The sequence below is a fragment of the Hippoglossus hippoglossus genome, chromosome 20, assembly GCF_009819705.1.
Source record: "Hippoglossus hippoglossus isolate fHipHip1 chromosome 20, fHipHip1.pri, whole genome shotgun sequence".
Lineage (NCBI taxonomy): Eukaryota > Metazoa > Chordata > Actinopteri > Pleuronectiformes > Pleuronectidae > Hippoglossus > Hippoglossus hippoglossus.
The window spans coordinates 20,772,642-20,791,292 of NC_047170.1; the positions used below are offsets into that span (position 1 = coordinate 20,772,642).

The 18,651-nt window shown below is 40.1% G+C and overlaps 2 protein-coding genes across 4 annotated transcripts in view; one reads left to right on the top strand and one right to left on the bottom strand.

Moving 5' to 3' along the window:
- Positions 1 to 10,415, top strand: part of LOC117753651 (tomoregulin-1-like) — a 10,751-nt gene extending 336 nt beyond the window's left edge. Inside the window, exons 1-11 of one of the 2 annotated variants that reach the window (XM_034571854.1) lie at positions 1 to 41; positions 168 to 333; positions 3,432 to 3,541; positions 3,641 to 3,770; positions 4,096 to 4,122; positions 4,244 to 4,334; positions 5,062 to 5,210; positions 7,360 to 7,413; positions 7,512 to 7,632; positions 8,336 to 8,497; positions 9,259 to 10,415. The exon at positions 1 to 41 is cut by the window's left edge and continues 336 nt beyond it. In XM_034571854.1, the coding sequence (XP_034427745.1) occupies positions 27 to 41; positions 168 to 333; positions 3,432 to 3,541; positions 3,641 to 3,770; positions 4,096 to 4,122; positions 4,244 to 4,334; positions 5,062 to 5,210; positions 7,360 to 7,413; positions 7,512 to 7,632; positions 8,336 to 8,497; positions 9,259 to 9,343 (1,110 nt within the window). In that variant the 5' untranslated portion in view covers positions 1 to 26 and the 3' untranslated portion in view covers positions 9,344 to 10,415. The remainder of the gene's footprint in view (positions 42 to 167; positions 334 to 3,431; positions 3,542 to 3,640; positions 3,771 to 4,095; positions 4,123 to 4,243; positions 4,335 to 5,061; positions 5,211 to 7,359; positions 7,414 to 7,511; positions 7,633 to 8,335; positions 8,498 to 9,258) is intronic. The other variant, XM_034571855.1, reaches the window with a different exon arrangement.
- A 537-nt stretch (positions 10,416 to 10,952) lies between these two features.
- LOC117753649 (myeloid cell surface antigen CD33-like) lies at positions 10,953 to 16,176 on the bottom strand. Of its 2 annotated transcripts, XR_004612286.1 has the most exons (8): positions 16,040 to 16,176; positions 15,521 to 15,898; positions 14,502 to 14,801; positions 14,157 to 14,405; positions 12,832 to 12,907; positions 12,655 to 12,694; positions 11,560 to 12,026; positions 10,953 to 11,483 (listed from the first exon to the last, which is right to left on the bottom strand). XR_004612286.1 is itself a non-coding variant. In XM_034571852.1 (7 exons), exons 1-7 carry the CDS (start codon positions 16,173 to 16,175, stop codon positions 11,841 to 11,843), a joined length of 1,365 nt encoding a protein of 454 aa, XP_034427743.1. In that variant the 5' UTR covers position 16,176; the 3' UTR covers positions 10,953 to 11,840. The 2 variants fall into 2 exon arrangements, 1 of the variants encoding a protein (XP_034427743.1); XM_034571852.1 differs by having other exon boundaries at positions 10,953 to 12,026.
- Positions 16,177 to 18,651: the final 2,475 nt, after the last annotated feature.

Sequence of the window (18,651 nt, forward strand, 5' to 3'; positions counted from 1 at the left end):
GCCTATTTCTGCTCCGGAGAAGAATCATGGAGAAAATCAGGGTCTGAGACTTTTTTATTATTTTTCTGCTTCTGTTTTTCTGCGGAGTTTCTGAACCAGGATCCATCGAAGGAGAACATCTTTCTTATCAGTGGTCTCTTCACCTTCATTCATCTGTCACCTCTCAGTCTCCACCTCCCCCTCCTCCGTCCATCATGGCTCCAGCTCTCTGCTCCTCCTGGTTCATCTGCCTGCTGCTGCTTCTAGTTCTCCCCGGCGTCCGGAGCTCGTTCCCCCGCAGCGGAGTGAGCAGCAGTGCGGACTGTGGCCCCGGGAAGGCCGCCGACTGTCCAGGTGAGACCCGCAACAGCTGTTTACCTGAACACGTCCCAGGTCAGCCTGCAGGGGGTGTTGTGTGTGTGTGTGTGTGTGTGTGTGTGTGTGTGTGTGTGTGTGTGTGTGTGTGTGTGTGTGTGTGTGTGTGTGTGTGAGGGGGGGTCAGAGGTCTTTATTTATTCTCTGACTGATCCAGGTGTTGTCTTTGTGTCTCTGTTGCCTTGACGACAGCAGCTGGATCCATCAGTTTTATCTCAGTGCAGTCACCACGGCAACAGGAAGATGAACTCCATAACATCACCTGCTTTTTAAATAATGTGTGTCTGTGCGTTTCTATCTTTTTGTGTGTGTGTTTGTGTGGTGACCACTCCTCATGTTACCAGGGCTCTATTTTGGGGTTAATGACAGGGTTAGTGTGTAGTAGGGAGGAACAGGGTGAGATGAGGGAGCAGCCTGATCGTACTCATGGTTCCATCAAACCAAACCAATGACTCTGACACAGCTTGATGAACCATATCTTCTCCATCTGGTTCAAAAAGAGGATTTGAACCTTTCTTTCAGAAGAAAAGAGAACATTTAAATTCTCAGAACTCTGAGATTAAATTCCAAATTCCTCATTTCTAAAGATCTTTCTTCATCATATGATGTAAATTTGAGTCTTCATAGTGAGATCATGATGACATAATTCCTACCATATGATCATAAATGATTTTTCAATTTGTATCAACTTCATGTTGTGTGTATAGATCATCTATACTGTCTGTGTGTTGGATCTGCTGTCATGTTGGAATCAGATGAGAAGAGAAGGAGCGATGAGGACGGAGAGAGAAACCAGGAGAGAGATAATGAGGTCAGCGGGGCGAGAGAGGCAGAGTGATACTAAGAGAGAGAGGGAGAGGTTTTCGCTTCACTGAACTTTAGATGATAGTTTGAGGCTGATCTGATCCACCCGTCACCACTGATCTCAGATCAACTTCATTCAGAGAGATGACAGAGTTAACCTAGTTTAGCATAAAGACCTGTGGCCTGTACCACATATCAACAAATACAGGATCTCTTTCAGTTATCCAGCTGAACTTAACCTATCACAGTCAGGCTAAGTGGTCACATGACGCTGGTTATCAACTCGTTAAGTGAACTCAGGGTTTCCTAATCAAGATCTGAGTGTGTGCACATAAAAGGGGCGGGGTTTACTGTGTACCACCAATCACAGACATGGACAGTTTGACTGACAGCAGAGCCTCATATTTCACAACGAGGATCAAACTGTTTAATAATAATAAAAATCTGAGGAGAACAAATAAAAGAAACAGTTCCAGCTGCTAAATGCAGGAAGAACAGCTGGTAAGACATCTGGGATTGTTTTAATAACTATTCATGAACAAGAGCAGATCTGAATACAATCTCACCTGTTTCCATCACATGACATTTACATGAATTCTCATTGTGTGTCTGACAGTTTTAGTCTTTCAGGTGAAACCCTGGAGGCGTCAAGCTCAGCTGCAGGAAATAAAACACAAATATACTGTAAAGAAGGAAGTAGACTGATTTTCATATTATTATCTATTATATATCATAAGACTTTGATTCTATTTCTACTGTATATTGATATCAGTATACATATGTAGAATTAGGATTGAAAACCCTAACCCTGCACCCAGTACATCAGTATCAGTAAGTGAAGCAGATGCAGTCTGTGGTACTGGGAGCACTTTACGGGTCAGGCTGGTTCTGTTGGGCTCCAGCAGCTGACAGAGGTTCATCCTCTGAGGAGAATCTAGATCTTTCAGAAGCTCATCAGAGGAGCTCAAAGGATCTTGTGGGTCTCTGAAGACCCTGGTCCTCCTCAGAGACTCGAACCATCCACACCAGCTCCACGGATCCTCTAAGAACATGATGTCATGGTTCAAAGTGATGGTTGGTCAGTGGGCGGAGCTTTATACTGTTTGATCTCTTATCTCTTCTTCTTAGTTGTTCAGCATAAGTTACCATGGTGATTTACCCCGATAACAAGTGAACGAGCTTCGTAGAACTGAAAACTCTGGATTAAACCTGAAGTTACCTGATGACCACAAATCCTGCTTCGTAGTTCAGGGCCCAGTTTAACAGTGCACCTGCCCACAGTGCACACATGCGGGAACTACTTCTGGTAAAACAGCAGTGTATCCATCCACCAAGTGTTTGTGTTCTCTTTACTTCTGTAACTGTAGCATGCTGGTAAATCTTTCTTTACATGGAGACGTAGGGATTTATGACATTTACTGAAGACAGCTACCAGGGGGCACTCAAGATGCTTTGGGTTTATTTTAGGGATATTTCATGTAGTACAACTTTATTTACAGTCTGTGATTGACTGTGGAGGGGGAATCACCTTAAACATGTGATGTATGATTGTGCAGACAGAGAGGATCCTGGGAACAATGTTTCTGTTCTGTCCACCCTGCTGTGTGTGTGTGTGTGTTTCAGCAGGTTGTTGTGGCTGCCTCAGCACACTGTGGTATTCACTAATTACGGGGGAGGCAGGGGTCACAACCCTTGTAATTACATCTGTAATTGGCTAGCCTACAGGGCTCGACCAATAAGCTGCCATCATTTAAATACTACCCTGGATAATGGTCTGTGTGTGTGTCAGTAGATAAACACTCGTTGTTGTGTTTTTTGTGGGTTATGATGAGTATGTTTACTGCTTCAGATTGAAACATCTACACATCTGTTGGATTAGCATTCATTCATTCATTTTGTGTCTGTGAATGTTTCCTCTTTCATTCTCAACCTGCTCTTGTTCGAATGCTGTTTTCAGACACGCACTCTGTAAACTAATGTTTGATAAGGTAAGATCCAGACATTTTACTAGGAGGCTGCAGGAAAAGTTCGAGAAAATGTCCAGAGCTTCTGACCGAGAAGTTTGTTCTCACATACAGAACCTCCCGAACATGTCAGGAACACGTCAGCAACATGTCAGACTTCAGTTCAGGTCTGGAAACAGCTTGAAGGAAGAAAACTTAAAATCATCAAGATTCTACATGAAGTTGTGCAGATATGTGAGAGTCTTCTGTGGACCTATAACTGTGAGAGGGAGTGAGTTATTATTGTTTCTATCCCTTGGTATTTTCCAGATCTGTCAGAAAAGAAGAGCGACCTGCGTGTGTGTGATGCTGGGACGTGTCGCTTCGGAGGAACCTGCCGCGAGAACGGAGCTGACATCAAGTGTGTCTGTCAGTTCCATGTGAGTCTCATACACACACTTCTGTCTATCTTTTGATTTCATGCTAGGGTCACATGCTGTGTTTCATCCAGTCATCTAAACACTGTGTGTTTGTTGCAGTGTCATAAGAAGTACGTCCCTGTGTGTGGGTCAAACGGAGACACGTACCAGAACGAGTGTTTTCTGAGGAGAGCCACCTGCAAGAAGCAGAGAGCCATCAGCATCATGTCAGAGGGACCCTGTTACCACGGTAACGGTAACACTCACATGGCTGCAGCGGACATAAAAACGATTTCAACTTTTTTTTATTAGGTACATTTAGCGAAAACTAAAGCTATGGAGGGAACTGTCGTCGACAATGATCGTTTACATCAGCCAGTAGCTCTGAATATGTGTCTGTCCTGAGTAAAGGATGAGTCATCAAACAGAGAAAAGTGATTTACAGAAAAGATTTAATGAAAAAAGAGAGAGATTTTATATTTATTTAAGATTCAACCTGGGACATGTATGATTCATAACACAGAGACTATTTCCTGTCAACTACTGACATAACTTCCTCCCTCTTTGTCCGTCAGACGGTGGTTCAGGATCTGGAGACGGAGGTGAACAACTTCATGTTTTTCTGATACAGTTACTACAATGTTTCGAAAACACATGTCATTGTTATTGACATTATTGTTATTAAGAGATGTAGAATGTTGTCGTGACGTTTTGTGTCTGCAGATGACGAGGGCTCAGGTCGCGGTAAAAAGGCCTCGAAATGTGGAATCTGCAAGTTCGGAGCTGAATGTGATGAAGACTCTGAGGATACACTGTTAGCACACACACACACACACACACACACACACACACACACACACACACACACACACACACACACACACAGTTAGTTTGTGTGTTAAGATATTTCTTATTTTCTTATGCTCTGATGACATCATTACAAACGTAACAGTTTCAGTCCTTTTATCATTCAACTTAGTTCATAGACTTACAGGAGCTTTTGTTTGTCGTTGTATAGATTTTAGTGACATGAAACATTTGAAGATTCTCCAGGAAATGAAATCACAAAAAGTAAAAATACCAACGTAAACAATGGAAGAACATTTCTATTGGTCAGAGGTCAGAGGTTAAAACAGATTTTGCTCTCCGGACTGTTTGTTGAGTAACTTTTTAGTCAGATAATGATAATTCCAACTTGGTTGATTGATACAGATACAGACGTCCCTATGTTTTAATTCTGTTTCTATACAGAACAGAAATTGTGTCTGCAGATTATTGTCCTCCATTTCGATCTTCACTACACAATGTTACAAAGATTTTTCACTGAAGTTGAAATTGCTCCGAAACACATTCACTTTGTAAAATGAGTTTACTGTTTGATGTGAACAGTGAACGTACGACAACAGTCACATGGAAACAGCCGTCAAACTGAATCATATAGTCTAATAATACCTTCAAAATAAACGCCTACTCCCCAGAGGAGTTGATGATGAGTAGAACACGCCACTGCTACTCAAAGAAGTTTGTGTTTGTGTGTCCAGCTGCATGTGTAACATAGTGTGTAACGGCCACAACGACAACCCAGTGTGTGGCAGCGACGCCATCACCTATGACACGCCTTGCCACGTCCGAGAGGCGTCCTGCCTCAAACAGCTGAAGATCGACATCAAACACGTGGGACGTTGCCAAGGTAACAAGATAAAAGGCATCAGGGAAGTTTGTAGGAAGAGGAGAGACAATAGATGGAGGAAAGGATGGATAGATAACGTGCTTTGGTCAAGTTTTCAAATTGATGCAACCAAGAAAACAATGTAGCTATCATATCAAACACGCCACAAACTCTAAGTTTCATTATTTAATTCCATTCCAACACCAAAAGGCACGTGGCCTATTATCCAATTGTAGAAGGAAATTATTTTGTTCATGGCAAACAACAAAGAAAAAAACCCAACATACTGTGAGCTGATCATATTAAGTTCCAATGTTAACTGTAAATGTTTATCCACTGAAGCCAAGTTACTACATTTACCATTAGCATTTTAGAAAGTAGAACTGTAATGTGCACGAACAAAATTCTCAGTCAGTGCAATGAAGCTAAGTGCAGTTCGATGTCCCATCTTAAGCAGCATCACTTTTCACAATGACATAAAAAGGCAAAACTGTTGGAGTCCTGTCACTCAAGTCAGTGTGATGGCTGTGACTGAATACAAGTCTTCAGCAAGCCGGCTCCTGTACTTTTATTTTATTATTTTCATCTGTGAAAAGAGAGTTAGGGTTGGAGAGGAAACTTCTCTCTGCTGACAACTGCCCAAAAGTCACTGTCCCTTGATCTGGCATTCAGCTCTATGTCATTTTGTAAATCAATAATCTCCATGTTAACTCCACTTGGCAAAGCAAACACTTGCTAGAATATGGCCGCTACCTGTTCTATATCAATAGGCATGAATGAGTTTGAGATGAATGCAGCAATATCTTCCATGACATGTAATTCACCAAAACACAGATTGAACTCTGTTGCCACTTTGTCCAGGTGAGCAAAGTACTGCTCAGGGTGAAAAGCCTCCTTGTCTTCGATGGCCTGTGACTTCTTCTCCAGGTTGGGAAAGTGTGTCATCCTCCCGTTCTTTAGATGTGTGGTCCAAGCACCGAGCCTCGAACACATTCACTGAGCTTATCATGTGGGGCAGGTGTTGCTGCTGGAGCTCGTTGCTGAGTGCATTCAGTTTTGCCGTTAGGTCCATCAGAAACCCAAGGTCCAGTAGCCACACATCATCTGATCGTTCCTTGTTGATGGAAAAGTCTTTATCTCAGGCAGCCAGTTAACAAATCACTGCAGCACTTTGCCTTGACTCAACCACTGGACATCAGTATGGAGAAGCAGGTCTCCATAAGCGGCATAAAGCTCATCTAATAATGCCTTGTACAAGCAGTGCTGAAGCACCTGTATTCTAATCAAGTTTATCAGTTTGACCCCCAGTGTCAATACATGAGAAAGCTCCACGACTTCGTAGCCAAGGCCTGCTGATGAATTACACAGTAATAATTCAAAAAGTAGTAGTTGCCACCAGTTTACGGATGAAGATGTCATTTTCACGAACATGTTTTTTAATCTCGATGTAAATATTCTCACCTCTCGTTCTCTCCCTGAACTGCAAAAGAATGAGGAAGTCCTCCTTTGAATCCTGGAAACAATTCTGACAAATACAACAAGCTGAGCTGTTTCCCTTAATATTCACAGGGTGACAAGTCCTTTAACACATGTTGATCCGCGTCCTCTGGTAGTGACTCGACCCTCATGGGGTTAGGGTTAGAAAAACAGAACCTGTACAATCGACCGGAAATAAAAGAAAAGAGGGAAGGAGTCAAGAGGAGGAGGAAATTAAAGCAGAGGAAGAGAGTAAAGATGACAAGAAAAGGGAGAGGATGATAGATGGAGGAAGAATGTGCTGAAGAAAAAGAATAAGAGAGGGATAGAAGGATGAGGACAAAACAGGAAAAGAAGGATGCAAGATGAAAAGAAGCCAAGAATGGAGGGATTAAAGAGAAAACAGGAGGAAGAGAGGAACAAGTGCATAGAGAGAAAAGGGTGAATAAGAGGGAGCTGGGTAGAAGATGAGGTGTGGAAGAAAGGAGGTGAGGAATGAAGGGAAAGTAAAATAAGAGGAGAAAACGAGAGGTAGATGATATCGGGGTCAAATTGAGAAGAAGAAAAAAGAGGAGGAAAAAAAGAGGTCTCTGTAATAATATTATTTGAGGAGAAATTAACAAAAATGTTGAAAAACCTTTCATTTCTCAGAGAGAAAAACTTTCAATAAAGAGAATAAAAACATTTTCTTGTGTTTCAGACAAAAACAGGAAGGACGACGGCATCAAGGCCAAACCCGACATTTACAGTAAGACCCCGCCCCCTCTGCAGTTAGCCTGTCATTATGTAACGACTGTGTGTCTGTAACAGCCTATCAGAAACCAGTGTGTCTCTTTTTTTGTCCAGGTGTGTCCAAGCCTGGTGAGGGGGAGGGGTTTGTGGACAGCGTGACTCCGTGTTCCGAAGACTACGCTCAGTTCTGTGAACACGGACAATGTGAGATGAGACACAACCTGGCAACCTGCAGGTAAATCTGTTCACTGTTTATCTATATCTGTGAGGACTCCCAACAACGTCTGTAAATAAAGATGGACGACATGATGGCTCTAGGGTTAGAGCCATCCCGAGAGCCCTAACCCTAACCCTAAGATAAATGATCTGTATCGCCCCTTGGTGGCTGCCTGCAGTTTGGTCGTAAATCCCTCCTCCATGTTAGCAGATGGGACACGGAGCAAACTAAAATCAAAGTAGATGTTAAATAGGTCCTTCTTATCTCAGTGATGTTTGTTCAAGTGTTTCTGATCAGTTTGGTTTGAATTAGTTATTTGATGATATAAAAACAGGCTGAGAATTCATGATTGACAGCTGAGACTGACTCAGGATTGGTAGAGAGTGTGTATGGGCGGGGCTTCGATACCTCGGCTCCACCCCACGATCAGTCATCATCACAAGATGTCAGCGTTTGTATCTGAGATATTTTAGCTTCTTTTCTGGAGGAAGTGGAGACGTGTCGTCGTCTTTATTTACAGTCACTTCTTTTTCTTTGTGTGGTTTAATGTCAAGGTGCATTAACGCCATCTACTGCTCTACTTTACAGTCACTTGGTTCTGACCTTAATTCTTAACCCGCTGCAAAATGTCTATTTGACTTTTATCGTGAAACTTCATTTGTTCCATTAAATCATCAGATTTTAAATATGATGAAAATGTGTGTGTTTTTCTGTGTGTCAGGTGTGAGGCAGCATACGGCGGTCCTCAGTGTGATCAGCTGCTGGACTTTAACATCCTGTACGTGGTGCCCAGCGGTCAGAAACTACACTACGTCCTTATCGCTGCCATCATCGGAGCCGTTCAGATTGCAGTCATCGTTGCTGTGGTCATGTGCTTTACCAGGTGATCACACTCGCATCAGGACTGTTCATCCCTGCTGCTGTAAACAAACAGGAAGTGTGCCGTAGCCGCAGCAATCTCTGTCAGCCAGCAGAGGGAGCTTTACTTTATCAAGAAAACATTTAACAACATTTGTGTGTACTTTGGTAACTAGGGTACAGTCATCCCATGAACCAGACAGCTGATGTTACCAGGGTTATTTTTGCTCCGCTGTGTTTCCTACGGTAGCCCAGAATGGACAAACCAAACACTGACACTACAGAGAACTTTTCATGGTTTGATGTCACCAAATGGCCACCGTAGATTCTCTAGACACTTTACCACTAGATGCCACTTCTTCTTCTTTGTTTGGTTTATTGGTGGGTGGCCACCAATGTCAAGGTGCATTATTGCACTTAATCGTACACTCTAAACCTTTAAATAAAGTCTGGAGTTAATCCTTTGATCAGTGGATGGTCAGACAAAAGCTTCAGTTCAGTCATGTGACAACATCTGTGCCATCTCCATGACAACTGAGCCAGCTGATCCACATGAATGTTTATATTGAACAAAATAGATTTAGATTTTTACAAACGCCTTCCACAATATAGATTTTAAAAACTCACATGTGTGAACACAGTCAATGAGTGTTTGGAAAATAAGGATGCCACAGTTGCTTAGTGTAATGGACAGAAACAACAACAATGGCGAATATATGTCGGGCTCTCTGTTTGTTCGCACTGCTGCTGCATGTCTGTTGACGTGTTTCCTGTCGTATCCTGCAGGAGGTGTAATAAGACGAAGCGTGGGCGGAGACAGAAGCAGCACCTCGGTCACTTCCCGTCAGGAACGTCCTCCAGGATGATGTAGCTGCTCATGTTTTTGAGAAACACAGTTTTTCGTACCACACAGACAGACTGCATTTTTGATATCTCAACTTTTTGGTGCCTCCTTATTCCTTATTTTTCAAAGATAATTTCTGACTTTCTTCAGGGGCCTTATTTTGAAATGTTCCTCCATGTTTGATTTCTTTCGTCTGACTCTAAGTTTTGCAGCAGTCAGAACAGAGACGTACAGTTTGGTTGGTGTTGGCCGTGATGCTCGCGTCCTCTCAAAATCTGAATCTCTGTGGATCCTGGGACAGGAAACTTAATTTATCTGATTGTACCGTCCACTTTCTAACTGACAAATGTTTCCCTTTGTTTTCAGCCTGTGGGATGCAGACTGTCTTTGCTTCTGTGCTTTTGTTTAGATTTATTTTTGAAGGTAGAATAGATCATTATTTCAACCTTGTTTACATGGTGCGCACGTTAGGATTATGGAAAAACAGCCATTGAATATTTAATTCTGACATAAATACCACCATATGTATCTGGTTTGAATTTGCTTCTTTGAAACTTCAGAAACTGTATTTGTGATCAATCTCAACGTCCTGGATGTGCAAACTTTAAATTCACTGATGAAATTGTAGCAGCTAGTGTAGTTTATTATTTTTAAACCAAACTCAAATGTTTTTATCAGAGTTTAACATTTAAAGTTATAATATATAACATTTTCACTTTAAAATATAAAAAGTAATTTAACTTTTATCAAGGTAACAGTGCGTTTCATTTGTTGCACCATAATCCCCTTTGTGCATGTGTCAGCAGTCTGAGGAGAATTCAGCTCCTCATCAAAACCTCCTAAATCATGAAGGAGTCCTAACTGGGATGAAGACTACAACTCCCATCATCCCACACTGCTTCACCACCACAACAAACTCTGTCTGTAGTTATCGTGTGGCTAATGCCCACTGGTGTTTAAATTTCTTCATTTCGGGCACTTGTTTAAAGACACATGAATTCCGATTATTTTTAAAGTTAAACATTATTTAGTTACTTATGACTTGACTTTTATTGTTGTCTGCTTCTTTGAAATCCACAGATGTGGTTAAGTTTTAACACAATTTTGTAACAGGACACATCCACATGGCCATTTAATGTTTAAAGGTCACTGTGCATCAGACAGTCTGTAGACAACGTTAATGTAGAAACCTGTTTTTGTTTCACGCTGTTTTTCTCAATCACTGCTGCTCATGTTGACATTTTCTGATTCTTTGTTAACAACGTGCTTTAACGCCTTAATACTGTGGGGGGCGCTCTGTATCAGGACTACAGGATCAGCAGGGATCACTCCTGCAGTAGACTCATCAAATGTCGGTATTATTGCTGCATCTCACAGGATAAAAAACAACTTTTCATGTAAGTCAGATTAACTTTAATTATTTTTTATTTGTTATGATGAGAAGTACCTGAATACCAAAATGCTGTTTTTTCTACTGCTTAAAAACTAATAAGATACAAGCTGACATGTACAGGATGTTGTTATAATTATTCTATTGGTTAATTTTTTTGATGACACTATTCTGGAAATTGATTCCAATGGTCTCTGCGTGTTTTTTGACAAACGGATAATAATTTAAATGAATGTTTTCTTTTTAATGGTCGAGTTCCTTCTTTAGTCTTGATATGATTTGTAATGATGGATTGAAGTGTCCGTGTTGGTTGTTATGTGGTAGAAGGAATAGATGATTAAGCTGGACAGAGGTTTCCTAAAGCATCACATTTATTGGAGCGTGTGTGAAGCTGCGCTCGATCACGTGACGCCTGATGGAATCAGTCTGATTTTACTGTAGATGTTGCATGAAACAGTGAAGTTGTTGTTTAGACTGTGCTGTAGTTGAACTAGAATTAAATTATGATGTTTGAAGTCACTGTGTCAGAATTAATTTCTTTTGACAGATTTATTAAGATGCTGAAGTTTACATTTTATAGTTTGACATTGAACCATATATTTTATTTTTCTTGTGAAAGAACAGTTATATATATGTTATTACATATTATTATATAAAACTGTTATTGAATGTTTCTATAGATTTTTTTCTCTTTCCAATGCAAACTGAACATTTACAGCTGATACTGGAAAATGAACCCTGCCTCCTCCATGTTAGCTGGGATGGATCACTTTCTCACTTTATCAAAATGTCCTCAAAAAGACAGAGTCCTACACTTTGTATTTCAGGGTTAAGTCTCCAGTTTTCCAAAAACATTTTACAAAATATGACACAATTTGTACATAACAAGAGCATTTTTGACCCCTAACCCCGATATTTAAAAAATAACACAATTTAACTTGAAATATTATCTTAACTGTGTAGACTAACCCTAACTATTTAAGCCTTTGGGACTTTTATTTGAATGAAGCTAAAAAGAAAATCACAGATAAATAAAAATAAAAGCAGTTTGATGTTTTTTTTTATCTTTTGTTTTCACACAGACCACACATGACAATTATTTTCTTCACTTCTGCGTAGAGGTCATTGGAGTTATCAGTTTCCTATCTTGAGGACATTCAGCTGTGCATATACCGTGTCCTGCTGCTGCCCACTGTCCCGCAGTGAGTCTGAGGACAGCCCAGCGCGTTGCTGGGAGAAGTCGATCTCACCGTAATGGATGCTTTCTTCCTCTGTTCTTGTGGCTGAGTTTTTGATGACCAGCTCTTCTCCTGTTTGACTCTGTAACAAAAATAAATCCAACAGGAAACATGATGTAAACATACTTCATTACCAGACAAATATTCAAGTGGTTAAAATCAGATTATGTCTCAGCACAGACACGGCTAAAGGTATTATAGTAACTGACAACGTTTAAATGGACACCAATAATCAGGCTATTATAATTATGACGTTTAGGTGAAATGCTAATAGAATATTAGAATATCTGTAATCTGCATCACCCTTAATGCTGTCCCGTAGCAACAGAGCTGCAGTTGGACAAAGTTGTAATGTCCCTTCTCATTTTTAACAAGTGTAATATTAGCTGTTCGGTGAAGTTGATGCCTGATACTAACATTTGAAAGTGTAAACATGGGACATTTTGGTCCCGTCACTTGCCACCCCCAGTTTGTCACAGAAGCACAAAGAAACATGGGATAGTTTGGCTTGGGAAGGTTCCACCCGTAAGGCTTAAGTCCTTTGTTGCTCAAGAATGGATGAACACATACTGTATGTCGTCGACAGTCACAGCTGTTGTTTAACACTAACTCGGTTCATGTGTCGCTGATAACCGTATGTCAAATCTGGTTAATATCAGCTTATTGTTTCCATGGAAATGTGACGACTGTCTCATTATATGTTCTCCCACCTGAGTCTGTTGTACTTTTGGATGTGTTGACCTCAAATACCTGGAAAACAAGACAGGATTTTAGATGAGTCATCATGAGTTTAAGGTTAAGTATAAAATCCAATGACTGATGGATGTTTAGTTAAAATGTCAGCATCAGTAAACGAGTCATGACACGTTTTGATTTTAGAAACTCACCAAACAAAGATAAATGAGCAGACGAGAAGGACGATCCCAGCAATTCCTCCAAGAACTGGCTCCCATCGTAGAGGTTCTGATGGAAAAACAAGAGGAGGTTGATTCTCCTGAAAGAAGACGTGATTCATTGTGGACAAGCACTGATGTGAAGAAGCTATGCTCAGCTACTGGTATGAAGTTGTGTTGGGGGCTTTGGATTAATTCTTGTGAAACTTTAATTTGCTTGTTTTTGAATTTACCGACTTAGTAGAATTTTTGAGATTCGTGTTGGACTTTTGTATATTAGGATGTTTGGATTGCTTTGTATTTATAGTTATTTCCTTGTGTTTCCTTTATTTGATTTTATATTTAAGTTGTTTGGGCTTTGCGTTTAGTAGTTCCTATTTTAATTTGTGTCCCTGTTTCCTTGTATGTCGCTCTCTTGCTTTATTTCCTATCTTTGTGGAGATTTCCTCCTTTGAGATTTCTACCCTACCCTGTTGTGTTCCACATTTGTTCAATTTAAACATTGTTTAAACATTGTTGTTAAATTTTGTTTGGGAAATGTGACAGAATTGTTGCACAAAAAACTCAAACAGAGGAAAAAGTCAGAGTGGACATTTCACGTGCACAGAAGCAGCATGAGCACGAGGAGAAGAGCTGCAGCTGGAGGGCAGAAAATCTGTCTAAGCAACAAAGTATCTGTGCGCAAGTGCACAGTTTGGGCACAAGCAGAGTATGTTTGACTGCAAGCGCAGGGTTTTGAGTGAATGCATTCAAAATCTGACCATAAACACAATAAGTCCTGCTCTGAAACTGAAAGTCCACACTCTTGAATGAAGAGAGGAAAAAATGTATTGATAACCATGACTACGTAAAGGGCTAACGGAAGTATGTGTGAGGGACAGTAACAAAAGGTCAGCGCAGCTACATAAATTATAGCTCGGATTGGGTTTGGACAGAAAAACAGAATAACTATCCCATTGGGTCAAAGTTATTTTTCTCTGGGATTATCCTTCCATTACTTCTTCCACCTCTTCTCTGTTGGTTCATCTGTTCAGTTTGCACATTTACTTCCTGTTCACTCACGCTTGTTATCCTTGTGTTTCTTGTCCTTGTTCATGATGTTTTTGTGTGTTTTGGATTACTGAGTTCTACCTGCCAACAAGGTTTGTCATTAATTATTCTGTCGCACCAACCTGCTTTGCCTTATTTGTTTCCTGCTTCTTATGAACCTCACAATACGGCACTGTATCACATCCCAAGTGCTCCCAAACAAAACATTAGACAAACAGAAGAATAAAATGAGAAAGCAGTAGATGAGATTTACATTTGTGAATATTTACCCTTCAGATAAATGTTGGGTGACCTCTGACAATCAAGAGCATTGGTCGCCTCACAGAAATAAACTCCTCCATCTGTGGCACTGACACTGTAAACGGCTCCTTCAGACACGTTTGTGGCTCCGTCCGGGTTCCTCTTGAACCAGGTGAAGTGGTTGATGGGAGGATTGGCTCTGCTGGTGCAGGTCAGGTTCACCCATCCACCTGCCGACAGTGACCCACTAACAGACACACACGTGTCCTTGGGGGCATCTGGGAAGGATTTAACACAGTTGTAGTAGAGAATAGAGGCATCAGATTTTCCAATTGAGATCTTCATGATTCAAAGACAAACTGTGGTCGACTCACAGGAAATGTTGAGAGTCACATTGTGTTGAGACTCCACAAAGTTTCCTGCATTCACAGGATATTTGGCCGAGCAGGTGATGTTGTATCCATCATGTTTGTCTGACAGACTGATGTTTTCTTGGATTTGAGTTGTAAAGGTTCCATCAGCATTTTCCTGTATGTGTTTGTGAGGCTGTTTGTGGCCCCAGGTTAGTTCGGGAGGGGAGTGGGGACAGGGGGTGAGAGCTGAGCAGGTCACAGTGAGAGACTCCCCCTCCCTCCGGTCACCTGACATTTCAATACTGGGTCTCGGAGGACACTCTGTGAAATCAAACATTTTACACCAAAAAACACATCACACTTTGTAGTGATGATCAAACTTCTGGAAATTTGATCCTGTTAATGTAAACTCTACCTTTTCAGCTGTGCTCAGAGAGTGTACGTCATCAGTGTAATGGCTGTGATTACAACTGTCACTGTTGTGTAATTATTTCATTTCATTACATGTTTCACAGTAAAGGTGAGTATAGAATATTTTGTCCTTATCTCTCTATTCATTATACATGTTAGACTGTTTTACAGATATATACTTGTATCATATTAAATTTTTATATATTTTTTGTATTTGTATAATTTGTATATTCATATACTTATCTATATTGATCCTTTTCACATCTCTTTTACTTTTAGTATTTAATATTTTTAACTTTAACATCTGTTTGTACTGAGCTCTGTATTTCCTCATTTAAAAGTTTTGAGATTTGCTCACTTCCTGAAAATCTTGACTTCCTCCTTCTGCAAAATGGGTGTATTCTTTTTATCATTTCTTATCGTCTTACTTTTTACAGTGTTTGTATGATACAATTTAATCAATAAAGTTTTATTTGTATTGTCTCATATTCAGAAATCACAATTTAGCTCATAGATGTTAACAAGGTGTGACATCCTCTGTTCTTAACCCTCAACAAGAGGAACACCGGATGATAAGTGCTGTGCAAATAAAATCTTTTTGGTTGATTGAAAATAAAAATCTCTCTTACCTGTAATGTTTATTTGAAGAGGATGGCAAGCAGCTGTTGCACGGAACGGGTTACTTTCAACTCTGAAGAAGAATTTATCTGTGTAGTTTTTTTGCAAACTGTAAAATACACTGGTGCAGTTGTTATGGCTCAGATTTCCGATAATCTTCACTGAATAGACATTTTCTTGACGGCTGCCATTGAAGATCACATTTTTTGGAGAGTTTTGAAATCTGGGGTTATTTTTAATCCACACACCGACGTTGTGGCCTGTAAAGTCATGTTCTTTTAGAGCCATAAATTTACAGGGGATCAGCAAACAGGATCCACTCAGTGCTTCCATCATCTGTGGTGCAGTGATGTTGAGTTGCAATCCCTCAGGACAAGCAGCCAAAGCTCCTGTAAACAAAGTGTAAGGAGAAAGTTCAGCATCGTCTGTCATGTTGTTTTTAACTCTTTTCAGTCACATCTCTACGTACTTCTCCTTTAGCTGAGAATTTCCAGTTATAATTGATTCAAGTAACTTAATCAACAGCTCACCTGAAACAAAGAGGACACTGAGTAACAAGAGGATTGTCACCATCTTCAAGTCTGTGTCAAACAATCTGCAAACAGAACAAACCTCTTTCTGAATACAGTTTTTGAGTTGTTGTGAAACATCCACATCAAACGTCATCTCTTCTAAGCAACTTCCCTCTTCGGTTTTTCACAGGAAACATGCCTCACACCAGCCGACTTCTCCACCCATCAGCAGGCTTTTTAAATAAATGTTTTTTGTATGGGTGCAGCACACCCATACAAGGGTTGGGGTTAGGGTTAGGGTTAGGGGGGTTAGGGTTAGGGGGGTTAGGGTTAGGGGGGTTAGGGTTAGGGTTAGGGTTAGGGTTAGGGGTTAGGGTTAGGGTTAGGGTTAGGGTTAGGGTTAGGGTTAGGGGTTAGGGGTTAGGGTTAGGGTTAGGGTTAGGGTTAGGGTTAGGGGTTAGGGTTAGGGTTAGGGTTAGGGTTAGGGTTAGGGTTAGGGTTAGGGTTAGGGTTAGGGTTAGGGGTTAGGGTTAGAAAAAATATCTCGATGACTCCCCCTGCTTCGTCCGACGACTGGGCAGTTTGAACTAGGGAGTCAAAGGCAATGCACTGGCCCACGCACGTCATCGAGTACTCTCCATTCTCACCTATCCCCTTTGCCTGAAATGGCTTTTGATATGAGTTGGTTTTTAATATGAACGTTATTTTGTTTTGGGATATTGTTCCTTTAAAAAAACTGGTTTAAGTTTTGTTGATATTTTAAATCTTTCATTGTAAGTGCTTTCTGTTTTTGTTTTCTGTATTGATACTTCATGATTTATTGCTTCTCATTCCATTGTTTGAATTATTGGTTGTTTGATTTTGACGGAGTTGGTTGGACTATTATTTCTATAGATACTATTTTAATTTCCTAATTTTACATTATGGAACACATCATCAGTAGTGGACCTCAGGATCATCGGGTGTTTCGGCCATCATCACTAGACACCCTCTCCCGAGGAAGGCCCCGCCAGGGTTGATCAAGCCCCAGGGTGTGTCCAACTAAGTTTTATTATAATCTAATTCTAAGATAATTTAGAAAAGGATTCACGGTTTTGTTAAGGATCAACTGGTTAGTATTAGAATTAATATTTAAGGATAAAATGGTTTGGGTTTGGATTAGAGTTAAGATTAATATAAAGGATTAAAAGGTTAGGTTTAGGCATGGGGTTAACTGGTTAGGTTTAGGCGTATAATTAACTGGTTAGGTTTAGGCGTATAATTAACTGGTTAGGTTTAGAGTTAAGGTATTGATTAAGGTTAGGATAATGGTTAAGATTAGAATTAAGGTCATGTTGAGGCCTCTGGCTCTGGCTCTGGCTCTGAGTTTCAGCCCCTAGTGGAGACTCTGGGGATGACATCCTTTAAATTCTGGTTCTCTTCAGTAGGTGGAGTTGGATAAATAACTGAGTCATACTCACTCTGCTCAGTGCCCAGTCGGGGTTGGAACATCGGTTTCATCCTTCTGTTGGTTTTAGAGAAAGGCCACACGCCGTGAAGCTCAAACCTCAAAGCTCAAAAAGTCCTCCACTGGGAATGATGGAGCTCCCTAAAAAGTTCCTGTGCCCCATACACCGCACGACTCCAGGAAACTTCTGAGCAATGCTCTGTGTCACTTACACCGCAAGACATGCTTTAGTATTGTTACAACAGACTCATCTTGGATTTCTCCATGGATTGATCTAAAGAGCTGATTCTCTGTGGGGCAGGTGTAGTCTGTGTGTACACTCCTTACTCATGGTTTTTGCTGAGTTTGGAATTTTATATTATAAAAGGATCTTAATTAAGAGAACTCCCTCTTAGGATGGTAAATATCCTATAATTTTAAGTTTGGGTGGCTTATATGCAGAGATATTTTAAGAAAAGTGATGTTTAAGGAAACAATCCCATAATGCATTGCAGGAGAAGTGTGTCACCTGGTAAAAGAGTCTATGAGAAACATGTAAAACTTGTTTAAAATTGAATAATTGTGACCTAAAACAAGTCAAACTATTAGAGTGAATTAGGTAGGACCCATCTATATGAATTATTTATCCAATTGGTTAATAGTCTCCTTGGATTTATCTGTGAAGTACATTAAGTTTCTATTTATTCAGTTCGGAGTGGTTTTTAATTATTATCCCTTCCTTAGTGTGCCAGTAGGGGTAGTGTTTGTCTGACAAACTAATATAAATTGGTACTCAATCATTCAATTAATAAATAAATAAATAATTAAAAATCTTAAATTAGAGAAATTCCTCTGGGTGATATTTTTCTGATCGTTTTTGGATTTATTTTGCAGATAAGAGGAGAGTAATTTGACTAGACTTGTTTTATAAACCAATCCCATCATCCTTTAGGAGTAATGGACCAATCAGTAGACACGGTCTCTTTATTAAGTTAAAAAACCTTTGTAATGTCTGTAAAAATTATTTATTATCATAAGAATTTAATCCAAATGTTAGAGTAGATTAAGTAGGGTCCATCCTTACTAAATAATCAATTTATTGGTTAATTATTCCACTGAAATTATCTGTTAATTAAATTTAGCTGTTAAAAATGATAAAACTGATATATTCTTAATTTTCTGTGATAACATAATGAGGGAAACA

Excerpts from the sequence above, each read along its gene's own strand:
- LOC117753649 (XM_034571852.1), bottom strand. The coding sequence starts at position 16,175 with ATGACGTTTGATGTGGATGTTTCACAACAACTCAAAAACTGTATTCAG. Across the intron at positions 14,802-15,520 it reads TCTTCAAATAAACATTACAG|AGTGTCCTCCGAGACCCAGT; the intron begins GTAAGAGAGATT and ends TTGATTTCACAG. Across the intron at positions 12,027-12,654 it reads CAAAAGTACAACAGACTCAG|AGTCAAACAGGAGAAGAGCT; the intron begins GTGGGAGAACAT and ends TTTTTGTTACAG.